The sequence below is a fragment of the Amblyomma mixtum genome, chromosome 3 (assembly GCF_055824585.1).
Source record: "Amblyomma mixtum isolate Tamu chromosome 3, ASM5582458v1, whole genome shotgun sequence".
Taxonomy (NCBI): Eukaryota; Metazoa; Arthropoda; class Arachnida; order Ixodida; family Ixodidae; genus Amblyomma; species Amblyomma mixtum.
Genome location: NC_143014.1, coordinates 146564363 through 146583329, shown reverse-complemented (window position 1 = coordinate 146583329; position 18967 = coordinate 146564363). Strand labels below are relative to the sequence as shown.

Sequence of the window (18967 nt, the reverse complement as noted above, 5' to 3'; positions counted from 1 at the left end):
AATAGCATTAGGCTTGGGATGGAGATAGGAGAGAATAACGGGAATAAATATAGGCGCCAAGTCCTTTCTTCTTCTTAGCTCAAGACTTGTGTAGCAGAACTCATTGGCATGCAGTGGTTGAACAGTTTAAATTAAGCTCTCAATGAGATTCCCATTTCAGTTGTGGCACTAACGGAACACTTGACCTTATAGAGCCATCAAGTGAAACCTGCAGCGTGTGTACTCTTCTGGTAGGCAGTCAGAAGTTGTAGTAGAGTCACATTATTTGGTCACTCAGGGGCTGAATGGCCATGGGGGTTACAACAATGAGGAGATGTTGCATATTTTTGTAAGAAAGTCTCTGCCAGTGTCAGTAGGACATTTCATGTCGCTTCGTGAAGTGTCTTTGTTACACGGAGAATTTAAAAAAAATGAGCAAAAATGCGATGTCACGTATGAAAGCTTCACGTGTGACATCGCATGAAAGCACGAAATGCAATTATGCTGGTACTTGTGTGATCGTTCTGATATGTGGTCCAATTGATTTTTCATTTAGGATGAAAATTGCACGCATTGGGACTTTTAGCCTTTTGTACTTGTGTTTGACCTGTCAGTCTTTATCCGAATTTTTGTGCTGTATCACCTCGAATCTGTGAATGCTTGCTTATGTAATTCAGTGTAGCGCCACCACTTTGCACTAATGGTTAGGGCTTTCTGAAGACTGTAGTTCTGCGAAACCTGTGCTGCATATTGTGGTGAATTTTGTATTCTGTTGTACTTGCCACTGTTTACTGGTTCTTGGTCGTCCTTTTGACTTCGTTGAAGAGTACACTATGATTGCTTGTGGTTGGTCACAAGTGACTGACCTCATTTTGTCATTGCGCATAGCTTTACTGACTCTGTCCAAACTGTATTCATTGCTGTGTTCATTTCGCCTGCATTCTGACATCTTTCGTTTCGTTTTGAGGCCTTTTTAAGAGCAGGTTACATTGGGCTGTGTGGAGTGTGCTGTGATAATGTGTATTTTAGTTTTCTAACAATACTGAATGTTGATTTGCACACCTGGAGTTCATCGTGTTTGGGTTTCATTTCGTGATGGTGGTATGGTCTTTGATTTGTCTTTGGGGTGGAAATTGTTTTATTACAATGCATAGCCATTCAAATAACTTTGCCTATGCTTTTTTTAAGCTGCATGCTCTAGCGATGCTATACACTGTTGCTCAATGCAGCATCAGTTTTACCAGATTTACTGACCCACAGTTTTTTTTTTTAGTTTTGCCCGGCTGGTTGCTTTGCGTCACAAAATGTCAGTAAAATGATTATAGTGCTGGTGTGATTTCTGCTCAGAATAATGCAACAACTGTTCACAAGTCGCAGTTATATTCGCTGTATCTGGCTACATTCACTCTGCCTGCACGGTGTCTAATCGTTGGAGCGCGCATCTCGCATGTTGGATGTTCCGGGTTGTATTCCCTGTGCCACTGGTTACCCACCGGTGGTACAAAATGCAAGCTTTTGCCCTGGCATCTGCTGGATGGAATGCCTGGAAATGGGTCTTATCTCCCCCTTGTGTTGCGTAAAGTGCCTTGTGCTTCGGTGTGCCTTGACCAAAGCTGCCGTTCCGTCATCAAAATTACTCATTGTCATCAACTGTCACTCTTGCTGCTGTCCAATGAGCTCACCTCATCAGCATGTTCTCAGGGATGGACTTCTTCCGTGCCGTCCATGGTGTAAGAAAAGCTGGTCACCGTAAACCTCTTTCAGAGCAGCGTATTGAGAAACTCGGTCACAATAGATTCTTCCCATTTTTCCCCCTGATTTCTCATCCCAATATTTGAGATACGGGTGTTACACCAGTAATTATAGTATGCTCTTACTGCACTTAAGGCAGAGTAGTGTGCTGTTTCAGATGTGCTTCTACTCTATTAATTGCACTCTTGGAGGCTGTGGAGGTGAAACATCATGTTGGGCATAATGGCAACATTTGTGGGCAGCACTAGGCTATGCTTTTGGACAAGTAGCTATGCTCTGAAAGTTTTTTTTGCTGTGCACAGTACAACAGGTATAAAAGGTTTATTAAAAATTAGAGGTTTGTCAATATGTTATGTTATTAAGAACAACTGGCACTTGTTAGTTCTTAAGCCTGTTTAGGGAGACCTGTACTGCCCTTCCCTTGATGCCAGAAACTGTGCATGTTCATTTGTCAATGCAATGGCTGACTCAGCTGATTCAAATATGTCTATAAATTTGTAGGTAATTGTCAGTTTTTTGTGACCATAAGTATAGTAGTCATCTGCATGCAGAATTAAAATTCAGGAATGTTTGCTTAGGAACCCTCTTCTTTTCAAGCTTGCCTTGCTGTATTTACACAACCTGGAAAAGCTGTTTTACAAGTGTGCATTTCATATTCACCACCTCATGAAGATAACACTACGTGAGCTTTTGCATGCGTTATCTTTTGTCTTAATGGATGCAATCTGGCTTTCAGATGCAAGTTTGAGCTCCAGGGACCACAAACATGGTGTGGCTTCTTCACAGAACTCTCCAGGTTAGAATCTGCAGTTTTTCTCCATATATGCTTTCTTGAAGGTTGTCTTTCAAAGAGCAGTTGGTAGGATACGGAAGCTTTCATGTATGCTTTTTTGAAGGTTGTCTTTCAAACAGGAGCGTTTCGGATACGGAAGCTTTAGTTTACTGAACTGTGGTGAATGATGGTGACATGTGCCTTCGATGTTCTGGAAAGTTCTTTTCCGTTGTATGTGAACTATGCTCACCAAACTGTATCCGCTTTGAGTTCTGTTCATTGATGCAAGAAATTGTAGAGAGGACCAAGGCTTTTCCAGGCTCTTGGCCTTTAGCCTTGGCCTTCTTAGACATACGAAATACAGAAAACAAAAAAATGCCATTGTGCGTTGGGCTAAGGATAGCTGACTGCCACTTGTTTAGTTAATAACCCTTTCCGGCCAAGTGTACTTTCCCCAGTGACTAGTACACCGATCAGCATTCTTTCAGTTCTTCTGCCCCCCCCCCGCCCCAACCTCCGCGAAGAAAGGGACTGCTATGTCAAGATTTGGTTATCGACACATATTTAAAGCATTTTTGTTCACATTTGGTGGGGTTTCAGCCAAACTTGTTCAGAGTGTGGTACCTTGCGGGTAGAGACATGGCTTCCTCTCGCCAGTCTTGCAAGAAAGAACACTGTAGCCTCTTTGCCTCCTTTTAATATTCTCATTCCATAGAGTGCGCAGTCCTTGTTGAAAGGGGCACATAGCTGTATTCATCACTAAAGTCATCATCTTTTCTACAAAGCCAGTAGACAACTTTCAATAACATCCGCCTACTGGAATGAAAGTCATGCCGTGATTTTTTGGCGCCATTTAAGGCCTTTAAAACCATGTGATCAAAAATTAATCTTGCATCAGTGTGGGGAGCTATCCTCGGAAGGAACGACAAATAGTTAATTTGTGGGCTACAATAAGCCGTCGGGCACTGCGCGGCAGATGACCCGAGAGGGTTAAAGATACACTTAAGATGAATCTGAACTCGTCATTTTACCACAAGAACTCCATCTACACATTCCGAGAATTCTTAGAAACTTCGATTTATTGTCCTGTGTGGCCAATTTCCCACATTTAAATCGGATTAAATGTCCCCGCTCACACCTTTTTGTGAACTCACCACTGACGGTAGGAGGAGTCAACTAACCCTTCAGCCACTCCGTTGGCGGCTTGCTGCTGGCCATTGGCGGAGTGATAAGTAGCGATCGGCGAAAGCAGAGTCCACGCTTATTTTTATTTCTGTGGGCCTAATTTGCAACTATGTAGTCTCTGTCTTGATCTATTTATTCGCGGAAACCTAAAAACAAAAAAAGCAAAAATGAAGCCGCCACTCAGTTGCTGAAAGGCACTCCACGTGTTAGTCGGCTCCTCCTACCTTCAGCAGAGAGTTAAAAAAAATGCAGGAGCCGGGACGTTTAATCCGATTTAAATTAAAGAAATAAGCCGCACAGGACAATAGTTCAAAGTTTTTAGGAATGCTTGGAACCTGTAGATCAAGCTGCCTTGGTAAAAATACGAGTTCAGATTCCTCTTTAGTGCACCTTTAAGCCCACTTGGGTGGACTTTGAGCTGTGTCTCTCATGATTACAGTTTGTAAGCGCAAGGGTCAAATGCAGCAGCAACTTTAGATGGATTACAAAGGCTGCCATATTTTTTCAGCAGTGATAACATGTCTTGCTGCCTAAATGTTTTTTTTTTTTTTTTGCCTGCATGCAGAATTGACTGTAGAGACATTTTGATTCAGGCTCGAGTTCTCTTTGAAAATGATCATTTGAAAAAAACTTTTCATAGACATCCATAGCTTTTGATGTGTGTGTCCTCTGCGTTGAACATTTATTCCTTACTCGAAGTGAACTGTCGATTGTTGGTTCTTGCATTTTATTTAAAGTACTCTGCCTGTGCTACACAGGTTATGTCGTCACTCAGAGCGACAATGGCATACCTGCTGTGCAAGATTCAACCAGTGAAAGACACCCTGCGAGCCACTGCATGAAATCTACTCCTTCAGCCATGGGTAAACACCGTGGTAAACGCACAGGAAATAAGCAGCACAAATGCACTCACTGCAACAAGGAATTCAAAAGAACAGATCAGCTAGCAGGGCATCTCCGAGTCCATACTGGCGACCGTCCATACCATTGTAACGACTGTGGTAGCAGCTTTACACTTGAAAGCACCCTGAAGCAACACCAGCGCACTCATACAGGTGACCGCCCATACCATTGTAACGAGTGTGGGAGCAGCTTTGCATTGAAAAGTCACCTGGTGGTACACCAGCGCACTCACACTGGTGAACGTCCTTACTCTTGTAACAGCTGTGGTAGCAGGTTTGCACAGCGTAACAACCTAGTGCGACATCAGCGCGCACACACTGGTGAGCGTCCCTACCGCTGCGACCATTGTGGTAGGAGCTTCGGATACAGAAATCATCTGGCGAGGCACATCCGTACCCACACGGGTGAAAAGCCGTTTGAGTGCCAGCTGTGCCCTATGGCTTTTGTCGAACGCACGGGCCTAGAGTGCCATGTCAGGTCCCATAAGGGCATAAAGCCCTTCCAATGTGAGATATGTGGGAAAACATTTAGCGAGAAGAGAAATCTAAAAATGCACAAAAAATCGTTTCACGATGAGTAAGAGCGATACGAAATGCCCTTAGTCAGTGGGTTTTGCTATGTAGCATTCTTTATTCATACAAGCCAACGAGATTGTTGCTGAGTACCCTGTGTAATGTGTTTGTAGCTAACGTGTGTTATTGAATAAATTTGTGGGTTTTGTTCACTATGATGGATTTTTCAGAAAATATTTGATCTTCCCTTAGACTACACACACACACACACACACACACACACACACACGCTCCAAGTCTTTCCTGAACACGGAGAGTGAGCCTGCTATGCTCATAAACTTGTATGAATGGAAATAAAATCCCGGTCTTATGCGGATGGCATCACTGGCTTACCATGTCTCTCCACTTAACATTGTCCTTTGCCAGCTGCAGCTTAGCGGCTATGGGAAGAAAAGAAAAATGGTGGGTGTAATGTCAAGAGACCGAAGCGGGCAGGGTGAGGGAACCAGAGCCGGTTAATGACATCCTAGTCGAAACCAAGAGGAAGAAATGGGCAGGGCACATTTTGCGAAGGCAAGAGAAGTTCTGGTCTTTAAGGGTAACTGGATGGATTCCTAGAAAAGGCAAGCGTAGCAAAGGGTGTCAGAAAGTTATGTGGGCGGATGAGTTTAAGAAGTTTGCGGGGATACCACCACGGTAGTTGCATGTGAAATATAGTGTGCTGTAATAGTGCACAATGCTGGCACCCTAGTTCCGTCAGCATGTGCGCTACAGCATGCTCTGTGACAGGTCTGATCATTGGTGCGAAGTCCACAAGCAGATGAGACAAGAGTGCGGGCACAGTTTTGCAGTGGATGTGCACTGGTGTAAACATCGCAGCAGTGTGACAATGTGCACTGGTACGCCACAGTTCATTGCATGGCTGCACGTGGAGAAGCTGGCATTGCTCTGTCTAGTGTGCTTCTGTGCGGTTCAGAGCTGTATTGTTGCAGTGAATCATGGAACTGCTGACATGGACCAGAAGGCTTTCTGTTGGTTGATCATGGCAGTGCTGACAGACACAAAAAAGACAGTCTTTTTTTGCTTTATTACAGGTGTGGAAAAAGCACAATATCTGAGCTGGTACATTCAATCAAAAAATCAGTCGAGCAATAAATGTTAGGAAAACAGTACAAAGGCATTGTCTTCATGTTTTTTATCATGTGGGCCGGTCACATCTGGATGCTGGGAGGTTTGGACCTCCTGCGCAGTTCTGTTGTTGTACCTTACCACATATCACATGTAATGAGTATAAGATGGCTGACCACCCCTTTCGAACAATCACAGCACGAAAGCCTGTTGTTTTTGTTTTATCCATAATGTGATACACGCTTAATGCCCACATCCACAGCACTCGTCTCATCGCCTCCACAGCTCTTCTAGCATGAGCTCCGCTATCTCCTGGTAAACTAAGGTATGCAAGAAAGCCCACTTTTTGACTTTCGCATGGGGTTCCCGGTGGAGGGTTGAGAGTCTAGGTGTCACTGGCAGTGCAAGCGATAGTGTAAAAATCCCACATATTGCATGGTGCATTGCAGTCCATGCACCTGTGATGTGTCTATAGCAGAAATAGTGCGGACGATAGAAGGGTCCTTCCTGCTAGGCCATGATATAGCCTAGACATGGGGATTCAGTTTCTGAGCTTAACTGCTGGCCTGTGGTGACGTCAGCTGGCTTGTAAAGGGTCATATCTTTTATATATATATATATATATATATATATATATGAACAGTCTTACAGTTTCGATGTAAACGTGTTCCCTTCAGTTACGTCTGCTTTGTTTTTCCGGCACACCTAAGCTGCTCGTCACTTGCTGTTTGGGCAACGGAGCCTCCTCATAAGCTGTCGCCGCATTTTTGGCGTTTTTATTTTTTTTTTAAGGGGGCGGTCAGCATTTGATGCGTCGACTATGCGTCACAGTCTTACTTAAATGCAACGTCGGCGCAGACTGTTTCCGCAAGCTGCCACCACTCAGCTAAGATAGCATCCCGACAGATGTGACATGCCATTACACAGAAATCACTATATTTGTGGACGCCAAGTCTGCAACAAATTGAGGTCCGACTCACGCTAGGCCTAACAGGATGGCCCGTTGGCACTATGCCTACAAAGGGCAAATTCTAAAAGCATGGAGGCCTCAAGACGTTGATTGGCCTCATCTTGATGTGTGTGCTCCAAGAGGTATTTTCAATCCAAGGGACAAATGCCCAGCGACACAAAAACTTTGCTGGACCGCAACTACACCACGGAAGTCTGCATCACGACGTTCCGTTTTGTTAGTCATCTTGCTGCAAACTTTGGAGCACAACTGAAGTACCATGCTGTGTAGTGGCCATGTTAAATGAAAGTGGAAAATTGAAAATTGGTTTCTGAGGAAAGGAAATGGTGCAGTAATTGTCTCATATTTCGGTGGACACCCAAACCATGCCATAAGGGAAGGGAGGGAGGTGGGAGTGAAAGAAGAGAGAAAGAGCTGCCATAATAGATGGCTCCGAAATAATTTCGACCACCTGGGGATCTTTAGTGTGTACCTAGATCGCACACCACTTTGGGTTTCGCCTCCATTGAAATGCGGCCAACGCTGCCGGGATCGAACCTGGGAACTCTGACTCAGTAGCAGAGCGCCCTAACCACTGAGCAACCGCAGAAGGTTCAAAGTGGGCCTCAACGGATGTTTCCATTCTGGAACGCCGGTGGCAACTAAGTCATGTCCGGCTGAACAAACAGTGCACAGGCCACCCAATTCCAAAGCAGCCAACTTGGAACAGTTTGGTTCAATTTTCCAAATTTTTATCACGATAGTGCAGCTAATTTAGTTTTGCAGTTTGACGCAGTTGGCACAAGGGGTGGAATCATTTAGCTCAGAGCACCACTGAGAAGGAGAAATAGCAGTCTGAGGAATGTTTAAGCAACTCCTTGTGCATCAGGTGAACACTGAATCTGAGCTGAGCCTCTGCACCCAAGGTTTCAAGAATAAAAAGCATTAAAATGACTCGCTTCAAACAATGTGACATCTATCCATTTGCATACTAAGGGCAAACAAGTCTCACCAATGCCCGTCGTACCAGCTGTGAGAAAACTGGGACCACAAACTGGGACCAAGCACAGAAATTGCTTAGTCTCGCGCAAGCATCTACATAGTTCCTCAGTGTCACAGTCAAGTCAATGTTGAGATTCCTACCTCGCATTTCTCTAAAAAGTGAAGACAGTAGCATAAAATTTTATCTAATGTAAATGCATGCTATGGGAGCAAGAGCACTATTAGAAGGATGGTCTGCTTCTAGGTAAGAAACAGAAATCAATGTGAAGACTGATGGCTAAACAAAGCATTTGTATTTCTGCAAAACTTGGCAGCTCCTTCGGCTCTTTTTTTCAACGCTGTTCACAACTGACAAAACATATATAAGAAGTGCAAACAATATTTATTATTTGCACCATACATGAGTTGCTGAGCACATGAGAAAACAAAATGCCCACAGATTTTTTTCAAGGCAAAACTTAGAAGATTCAGTGATTGCTCATTTAGCTTAAGTGCACAAAAAAGGGTGCAAAATGTCCGAGACAACAAAAAAAAGTTGCATGCAATTATGCCACTTCACCACGATAGCCAGTTTCCACCCATGGTGCAAAAATTTCTGGTACTGTGAAAATAAACAACTGAGGCTTTAAGTCTCATCAATAATGCAGTAGGAACATTGCCAAAAGTGTTTGAATACTGTGTAATTTGAATGCATACCCAAATAAATGTAGAACTGTGAGCGAAAGGCAGCAGTCAGTGTAACCTGACAACAATGACTAAAAGGTTTTTCAATTACAATGGGCAATGCTAAGGTTATACAGGCCACGGCCATTTCCTTTTCAGAATATTTTGTGTCCACCTTGAACCTAAACGTTTCAAGAATGCAGTTACAGAACTGCTAACTGTCCACATCTAGAATCAGCAGTATGCGAGTCTTCTTTTTATATGTCAATACGATAAAGAACTTAATAGGTCTTCAAAAACAAAGTGCAAGCCAAACTCAATCTTAGATATACTGCAACCCAATTCCAGCAAATATTAATTACGCATGTAGAAACCAAAACACATTATCTGCAGCATTAAGAAAAAGTACATTCCATGGATAGCCAATCATGTGTTTTTGACTCCAGAAAACTAATGCAAATTCTTTTGGATGAAAACTAATTGGACCAAAACAGCATGCTACTTTTGTAGGTGACTTTGTGAACTGTTTGCCAAATCCAACTGCACGGAAAAAAAAAAAATCCCATAAACAAAAATGCTAATGTAAATGGAGCACCTTCCTTCCCTCCAATGATGGATGTAGAGATGTTTCTACAGAATCAAACAATGTTAGCTGATCTTTTCTACATGAACTCTGCAGTTTTGCTGAATGCAATTTGCACAGGTTAACAAAAAAGGCTGTGACAACAATGGGAAAAAAGGAAGACTGAAGGCTTGCTGAAGCTCTCAGTCATCCATCACTTCTTTCTTGATGTCTCCTCTGTGCTCTTTACGCCCAAGAACAGTCTCAAGGCTTCCCAGGGTAGCCTGGAGATAAAAAAAAAGAGGCTTAAAAACCATATAACAGTACAACTCCCTACTACAAGCGACACACCTTCCTTTTTTAGTCTTTATTACCAATGACTAACAGAGAAAGTGGCTTACCATATTAACATGATTGCAAGTTGACAATTTGTTTTTCAATCAGATGTGGGGGGGGGGTCGACTTACAATTGAAACCAAAACATGGCACCATAAATAAAGGTAAGACAAACAAGATACCTGGGATGCTAAAGCGTGCTAATTTTATATTTGCTCTGTACCTCTACGCAGTAGCATTTGGCTACTCTGCATGCTTGTTCGGAAGGATTTTTCATTATAATTATTTTTACTTTTAACTGCACACTCAGCACAGATGGGAGTGTCGATAATTGATGGAAGGCGCACTGTTCCAACCGTGGTGGCACCGCCACTCGGAACGGCAGGGCTACCAGGGGGTGTTGGAAGCTGATGGAAGAGCCGACGCCGCTCATGTATAGTTTCTCTTTTGCTCCCTTTGATGCATTTGATTTGACTGCCGGCTACGTTTTATTGGTTCTAAATGATGTTTTGTCCATTGTCATTTGTGCCCTAGGGCTACTAAGCGTTAAAAGCTTGTTCATGGCTACATTCAAGACGGCTATCATTCTTTGCACCAAGAAATGAACAACTGCACACCGCGCCACAAGTTCGTCATTTCGAAATGGGTGATGCAGGTGTGGTGGCTGCAGCAAGGTAAAATTTTCAGTTGTTCCACACAATGCCCTGGTGCGGGACGCTGTGAAGTCCGCTGGACGACGACATTAGGACTACGTACTGTGGGACCACAGCAGCGATGACGATGGCAGCACTAGTGAGGACGATGATGCAGGTGCGGACGAGTAGCCCAGTGGCTAATACAATTTAATTTTCGAATGTGCCCCACGGGCATGCCTTTCTTCTTTTTTTTTTTTCCTGACATGCAATATGAGGGGGGGGGGGGGGACCACTTACTGTACATTCGAGTAGACTTACAATAGTGTAAATAGTGTAAGTAAAAAAAAGCACAACAATGACATATGTATCATAGAAATGAACATCGTCAGAATGTATGATCACACAAAAAAAATCAAGCTTATGGCTTATGGGGGTCTGACGTCCCAAAGCGACTCAGGCTATGAGGGACACTGTAGTGGAGGGCTCCGGAAATTTCGACCACCTGGGGTTCTTTAACGTGCAATGATATCTCACAGTACCCAGGCCTCTATCATTTCGCCTCCATCGAAATGCGACCCCCGCGGCCGGGATCGAACCTGAGTCTTTCGGGTCAGCAGCCGAGCACCGTAACCACTGAGCCATCGCGGCGGCTTAAAATCAAGCTTATGAATGATCAGAATCCAAACAGGACAATTCTGCTGGAGAATGTAACATTTCGGTTGGTTTGGTTTATTGGGGTTTAATGTCCCAAAGCGAATCAGGCTATGAGGGACACCGCAGAGAAGGACTCCGGAAATTTCGACCACCTGGGGTTCTTTAGAATGTAACATTTCATAAAAAAAACCAAAAAACAAACATTTTATAGCCGAAAACTATACCTGTAAGTGTTGCTTGCAGTTTTGCAGGGCTAGCCGCAGTTCTTGAGCAGTTTTGCGTGATGAGCACAGGTCGTCTTCGGTTGTAACAAGCTGGCGGCGTGTCTGGTCCAAATCAATCTGTATTTTCAGCACTTCTTGCCGGGATGCCTCCCATGACTCACGCACCTCAGCTGAAGGACAAACCGAAATGCAAATGAGCAGAAAAATCTCAGATCTGCACTATCAATGCAAACAGGATCTAGCAAGACTTAATTAACTATTGTACTGTAGAATTTTAACATCCTGAAGAGGGTGTCGAACCAGAATTTTTTCGGGTTTGGTTCAGGTTCAGTTCCAGTTAGAACTGGTTCAAATGGGTTCAGTTGGTTAGTTTAGTTTATGGGGTTTAACGTCCCAAAGCGACTCAGGCTGTAAGAGACCTCGTAGTGAAAATCTCCGGAAATTTCGACTACCTGGGGGTTCTTTAACGCGCACTAACATCGCACAGTACACGGACCTCTAGAATTTCGCCTCCAGCGAAATTCGACCGCCGCGGCCATCAAACAGGTTCAGGACCCCACTCCCCCACAGCGAAATTCGACCGCTGCGGCCATCAAACAGGTTCAGGACCCCCCCCCCAAAAAAAAAATTCTTAACATATCCGGTTTTTAACCAACCTTGTTATGCTGTTACATTTCTGTGTGACACTGGTACCATATTTTCCGGTGTACAAGACGCACCCTTGTATAAGACGCACCCGCCATATATGCAGGCTGTCATTGAAAAAATTGGTATATAAGACGCACCCGTGTATAAGACGCACCCCAATTTACCCAGTTAGGCTTAATTAAACATGCTTATGCGACCATCGCAAAATGCACCGTACGTGTGAGAAGTTCTTAAGCAACGCTAAGTGATCGAAAAAGGCAACACTCACGCCATACTCGCCCACAATTTAGCACAAAAGAAAAAAAAGCGAAAGAACACTCTTTATGTCCATAACAATTTATTTTTACATAAAACCTTCAAAGTCTTCATCTTTGGATGCGCTATCGAAAAGGCAACGCGGCTAAAGCATTCTCTACGCACTACGTACTTGCAAAGGGTGACTAAAAAAAACGTCGGCTTCTCTTGGCTTGTCTTGACAATGGCGAGAAGCACGACTGTCGCCATCTTTTGGCATTTCACATTACCTTTGCTTGGGGCCTCCGAAACGGCCGCGTGTTTAAGATCCCAGAAGTGGTCAACCCCGCCGTTTCATGATAAAGTTCACCTAAAAAAGTAGCGCACGGCGGTCCCCGTAATGAAGTATTAACCATGTTACAACCGTTATTGATAGTAATATTTTTTCGGTGAAAAAAAGCTTGAATGTGAACCTGAGTAATTTCTGAACTCGCAAAAAAAAACCGAAAATTCGCATATAAGACGCACCCTTGTATAGGACGCACAAGCAAGATGTCTGAAAAAAACCTGCGTATTATACACCGGAAAATACGGTATATAAAATAAAAAATGCAGAACTTTCAATGTGAGATGTTCTCACTTTACCCACTATTATTAATTTACTGTCTGTGGCAAAAAGAAAGGAATTCATGGCAAGAGCCGCAAAATGAAATGAACTCAAAATTTACGTAAATCGGCTATGCATATGCTTGAATCCATCTGATGAGATATTATTGTGCTCAATAAGAACTGTATGAGTACCTGGTGATTACTGCATCTGTGATTACTGTTGAAGTTAGCTTTTAAGGTGCCTTTCACAATGCTGGCTACTCACCCAAGGCTTCAATGAGTTCCTTCAGGCGAGTCTCCGAGCTTGTGCGGGCCCTTTCGCTACGTTCCACCTGACGCAGTAGCTTGCCCACATCCAGCAGAGCTCCATCATGGAAGACTAACTTGGCACCGGAAGCATTAGCAGGCGCCAAGGCAGCTGACGGATCAGCGACACTATGCTCCTGAGGACCACTCTCTGGCTTCAGCAGGAGACCACGGTTGCCTACAAGGAAAAAACCAAGGCAAAAGTTAAGACAAGAAAGAAGGATAAGAAGGGTATTCCTAAGCCCATAGCTGTAAGCAGGCTATGAGTCACGTTGGAGTGAAAAGTTACGAGGCTGATTTTCAGCTATCAAGTGTTTTTTTTTTAATAAGGGTTTCAAAAACTGGTACACAGCTGCATTGAACAGTTGGCTTCACCTCTGCAGAAAGCTGTGAGCCAATACACACATTAAATTTGAGGCATGCATCGCATCGCAGGACATCATTTTCATCGCAGAACAAATTAACTGGCTTTGTTTAGGACTGCACTATTTATGAGAAAAAAGTTGTAATTCAAAAAAAAAATTTTTTTTTTTTCGAAACAGCAAGCAATACTCCATTTTTGAATCCAGTTTTAGGTCTGCGATAGGTGCCTTGGCTAATTTTAAGCAGGTTAATACACACTGGAAATATGTGCTTATCATGCAAGCTCTTATACTTAGCAGAAGAAAGCATTATACAATCATGTTATTTCATGCACAGTCCCGAATCTTTTTTTTTTTTTAACTTCCATGATATTTCAGACTTTGCTTGGGGACTGACATGCACTTCACAAGAATGGGCACTGTTGTGACACTAGCGCCCCCTTTGTGTGTTCCCGCCACAGCCGTCTTCACTTAAGCCTTTCCCAGAGGCAGTGCGGGGTTGTGCTACAGTGGTCCTTCTCTGAGTACGCGCTCCCATGCGACCACCTGACAAGAAAGCCGACACCCAACATGACGGACGGAGACACGGATTCCGTTCTTCCACTGCGGCGTCACTGCCACCCCGTTTTCCCGACTTAAGGAGCTTTCCTTAGGCAGCACCCAGCATAGCAGTAATGACCCTGCGACCATGTAGTACCACCGCCAGGGAGACATCACTCAACGCCTATTGCCACGCACGGAGACGAGTGGCTGTCAATCCTCCGCGCTTCACTCTTTTGTCGACGGCGCAGGTGGCACCACTGCAAGTGTTCGCCTTTAGGCGTCTCCTTGAACCAAGACATGGGACCCTCCTGGTCAGCTACCTGTAGGGTCATCAGCTGACAGCTGCGTTTGGTTAACTGCGTGTTCAATTGTGGGTGAGGAGGTGACCTGAGGAAAGGACACTTTCGGGAGATTTTATCCAAGTTACTCGGCCGAGGAAGACGATGGAGAGGAGAGCGTCGTTAATGAGTACCCAATTTCGACAAGATGGCAAAGCCAGCCAATGAGCATCGTTCCATTCAAAGGCGGCGCTCAAGACGAAGTCCCTACGATTGGACGAAAAAGGCGGGAAGACAACGGGAGAGACTATTTAAAACGCTCCACACATTCATTGAGCAGCGATTCCTGGAGACTCTTCTTAGCTTTTACTGTTTGTCATTGCTTGTAACTTATGTTGTAACTATGTGAATATAGTTTTCCCTTGTTCCTCTTACTCCCCATCTCCGGCCCACGTTCTTTCCTCCATTGGCACAGCGGCGGTGATCCTGGACCTGATGCCTGGTGAAACACGCTACTAGCATGGCGAAATACCATATTTACTCACATAATAGGCATACTCGCATAATAGGCGGACCCCTAGTTTGGTCGCGAAAAATCAGATTTTTTTATTTCCGCGCATAATAGGCGCACCCCGAACTTGGCACTGTGATCAATACTGTATTTACACGATTGCAAGCCGACGCCTCGCCGCCCCCGCCCCCCAGTCTTTATTTTAACAAAGTTTTTGCTGAACTGACTACTAGTCCTCACTAGTGCTGCTGCCGTCGCAGCTGCTGCGGACCCACAGCACGTACAGCGACATCACGTGGAACAGGCGCACACAGTTTTCAGGGATGCTCACTTTAAACACCTGTTTGGAAAGCTTTATCTCCAGCCAGAAACGTTCCCGACTTCGGCCCGCAAAAACCTCGGCTCCTGGAGTCGCGTACGAAAATGTAGGCACGCCACAGTTGCAACTGCCGCACTTCTCGGCCACGTCGAATTTCCGACCTGCCGCACGCTTGCCGTGTTCGAGAGCAAACTCCCAGCCGTGTAGCTATTAAAGTGCTTGCCCGCTGAGCAAAAATAGCAACACTCGGCGACAAAGCCACAAACCACGATGAACTAACGCGCTACCGCAGATCCCGGCACTTGACGGCAACAACAACAAAAAAAAAGTGGAGCTGGTGATGCTGATGGCGATATAGATAGCGAAAGCTCGTGGCGGAGGAAAACGTTGATGATGATAAGCTTGGCCTCGGGCGCGCTCCGTGGGCGGCATCGGGAAGCTCCTGTGCGCATGTATAGCCTCTGCGATCAAGCGTCCGTTGCGCGTAGCCGGAGCTGATCGCGGAGGCCTCGGCGCGTGCATTTTGAAGGCTATTCCCGCGTGGGTCGTGGAAAGTTTCGGTGCGGCCCCTACACGGATTTTTTTTTAAAATATTTTCTTCGGGAAAACGGGGTGCGGCCCGTACACAAATGCGTTTATGCGGTATGTTCAATTTTGCGAGTCGAAAAATTTCCGGAAATTTTACCCCGCATATTAGGTGCACCCCGAACTTTGAGCCGAATTTTCTGGAAAAAAAGTGCGCCTATTATGCGAGTAAATATGGTATATCAGCACGTATTCATGACTGGTGGTTCAATTTGATTTTCCAGACTGGATGCTTACTTCCAGCCCTGACACTCACTTGTGGCTAATTTGCAGTGGCTTGCAACAATATAGTGACTTTTTGGTTTGGTTTGGTTGGTTTATGGGGTTTAACGTCCCAAAGCGACTGAGGCTATGAGAGACGCCGTAGTGGAGGGCTCCGGAAATTTCGACCACCTGGGGTTCTTTAACGTGCACTGCCATCGCACAGTACACGGGCCTCTAGAATTTCTCCTCCAAAGAAATTCCAGCCGCCGCGGCCGGGATCGAACCCGCGTCTTTCGGGTCAGCAGCCGAGCACCATAACCGCTGAGCCACCGCGGCGGCTGACTTTTTGCTGTTAAGGAAGACACAGTACTGGATTCACAATATTCTGTGCTCACAGATCAAGTCACACTATACTATACAGTAGACTGTCATAAATTAAAGACACTTGAACCAGAGGGAAGGCGCATAACTGCACTCTTAGAACAGTGGACACCTCAGTAGTGTTTTAAGCTATGTATCGGTAGTGACAGATGTGCGCTGCATGCGTTGGCATTGACAACACTGTGCCAGAAACACGGCGCTGAAGCCATAGGCCGTCGGCGTTCATTGCGTTCACAGGCGTTGGCGTTGACAACGCTTTACACTTCGACCATTTTAAGGAAAGAAAGTGCCTGAATTGCGCATATAGGTACATGGGGTTATGAGAGAGAGGTGTGGGCTGTATGCGTTAGCGTTGATAACAGTGAGCGAACTCTCGCGACCAACCATTAACTGCCACCTGCCAGGGTGGGTGGGGACTTTAATGTAGATATAAAGACTAACAGGAATTTCTACCACTTATGCGGGAGAACATCCCGTTCCTCTCGCTCGTAACGCCTCCCGCAGCTGTGACAACTTCGCGAAACACTTGCATAGACCTAGTCTTTCAGAACCAGGCATTGGCGCAGCAAGTCGAGCATATATCCATCTATTTCTCCGACCACAAAGCTTCCTTCATGACAATCAAGAACTGTTAGCGGAGTGTTTCTTGAAGAAGGAATATGTGTGAAAAATAACAAGTTGCCTGATGCTGATGATGAAAATGAATTTTAGGGAAACCACAGTACGATTTACGTGGCTTTAAAATGCCCTCAAAATTTTTTCATTTGTTAGAATCAACCGAAAGTATGAATTATTGTTAAGTCTACTGAATGTTGACACTGATGCAATATGATTATGACTGCGTGCTCAATTTTCTGGGCCACATTCTCTCACCGCCACGCCAAGTGCTCGGGACCCTGAAACAGCAAACCATCCTGTGAACTCCAGTAAAAATTGTAAACTGTGGGGTGTCCTAAAGCGACACACAGGCTATGGGGACACCTTAGCGAGGGCTCCGGATTAATTTAGACCACTTGGGGTTCTTTAACGTGCACTGACAATGCACAGCACACAGGCGCCTTTTGCATTTCACCCCCATCGAAATGTAGCCGCTGTGACCGGGACGGAACCCAGGTCCCCTGGCTCAGTAGCCAAGCACTCTAACAATGAACCACTGTGGCAGGTGACAACAATGAAGCACAGAAATTGCCATGCATATATATCCAAGCCAATCACTTCAGGCTTAACCTACTCTGGTTAAAGTGCTCCAACACAGTTTATTTTTGCAAGAAGGCAGAATGAAACACATGCGCTGAGCTAGCTGCTTGGTTCTTATATCGTGGAGCATTGTTTTTATGGCCAGCTAGTGACCCCCACAACAGGAAAAGTTTGCTGGTCCTGTTCAGCTGGAAAGACAGCAATAACCTTCAAGTCATGTTAGACTGCATATTGCAGTCCACATGATGCCATCAATGTCGCTACCGATAGAGAAAGAGAAAAAGTGCGCATGGTTGGAGGCTTTTGCTTATTCCCTCTCTGTCCGCCTGGCCATCCCGACTGCCCAGGGAATCAAGCAAATTTTCAGTCCCTGCCAAGTCCAAAATATCAGTAAGCAATTTTAACTATTAGTACGCGACTCAGAAATTGGCCTTTTCTGTCAGTATTACTAGAAAAAAATTTTTATATCTGGAATATGTACAATTTCTGTTAAAAAAAAAAGAAATGCAATGGAATCAAGATAAATGCATCAAAATGAATATAATACAGACATTTCTCCCTCAAATCATCTGCTTCAGAATGCACCTTACATTTTATTCAGAACCAAGAGCCGAGTATACAGTCAAATCCAGCTGCAACGAAATTCACGGGATTCACGAAAAAATTCTGCATAAGAGGGAGCTTCATTGTCGTGAAATCAGCCCAAAACAATGACATAATAGGCTAGTTCACGAACAACATTTACTTTCCAGAAACCTGTCACCTTTGTCTTTCACCATTTCGAAATCAGTTCTGTAGCTAATTTTTCGTGGTACTCCGGAAACTTCTGAAGATGGGCGTATTCATGCAACAAATGCACCCGCTGCCCTGGCTATCAAACTAATATTTTTTTTTTTCTGCATGCGTTATAAATGCTGAGAATCAGTACTAAGACCGGGCTGTCTGAAGGCATTTCGGCGTAGACTAGGTGCGTGTGCGCCCGTGTCACAGTGTGTCAAGTAGGGGTCACATTTGCCTCAAAATCGATGCTTTAGACGACGTGCCAGGAATGCAGTTGCTCTGATTATTCAAAGACGTTTGCGACATGTGGTATGAACATACTGGCGGAGTGTCGTTCTGTTGAGACTGCCTAGAACTATTGTCACACTGCCATTTATGCACCAGTGCCTGTACTAGGTCAGCCCCCAGGTTCACCAGAAAGGAAATAAATAAAAAAAAACATGATCACGAAGGTCACCTGCAGCACAAAAAGTGAGACTAGAGTGCACCCTAGCCGCCCATTGGCACACGGGGTGACAGTGGATTGTTGCCCACTGCTTGTTCGGTGTAGCTAGGCCTAACATGTTCTGGAATGAAGCCTTGGAAAATGCACTTTGGAACTAGCCACCGCTTATCATAGAACATTTAACATTTTCACCAGTTTCTGTTGACACGATAACTTCACACTGAAATGAATGCAGAACTAATTTTCATTAAGCCTTCGGCAGTGAAGCGAGTGAAAAAGCTGAAAGCCGTCTCGCATCAATGGCCGCGG

The 18967-nt window shown here is 44.7% G+C and overlaps 2 protein-coding genes across 3 annotated transcripts in view; one reads left to right on the top strand and one right to left on the bottom strand.

The window, feature by feature from the left end:
* The first annotated feature begins 1739 nt into the window (after nucleotides 1–1739).
* Nucleotides 1740–5355, top strand: LOC149352298 (uncharacterized). The gene is made up of 2 exons (XM_089581472.1): nucleotides 1740–2527; nucleotides 4447–5355. Exons 1-2 carry the CDS (start codon nucleotides 2398–2400, stop codon nucleotides 5169–5171), a joined length of 855 nt encoding a protein of 284 aa, XP_089437598.1. The 5' UTR covers nucleotides 1740–2397; the 3' UTR covers nucleotides 5172–5355.
* Nucleotides 5356–6171: 816 nt separating this feature from the next.
* The window catches only part of LOC149352297 (cell division cycle and apoptosis regulator protein 1-like), a 106196-nt gene continuing 93400 nt past the window's right edge, over nucleotides 6172–18967 (bottom strand). For both annotated transcript variants that reach the window (XM_089581470.1, XM_089581471.1), the window contains 3 exons: nucleotides 13013–13231; nucleotides 11257–11426; nucleotides 6172–9691 (listed from right to left, as the gene is read on the bottom strand). In XM_089581470.1, the coding sequence (XP_089437596.1) occupies nucleotides 9611–9691; nucleotides 11257–11426; nucleotides 13013–13231 (470 nt within the window). In that variant the 3' untranslated portion in view covers nucleotides 6172–9610. The remainder of the gene's footprint in view (nucleotides 9692–11256; nucleotides 11427–13012; nucleotides 13232–18967) is intronic.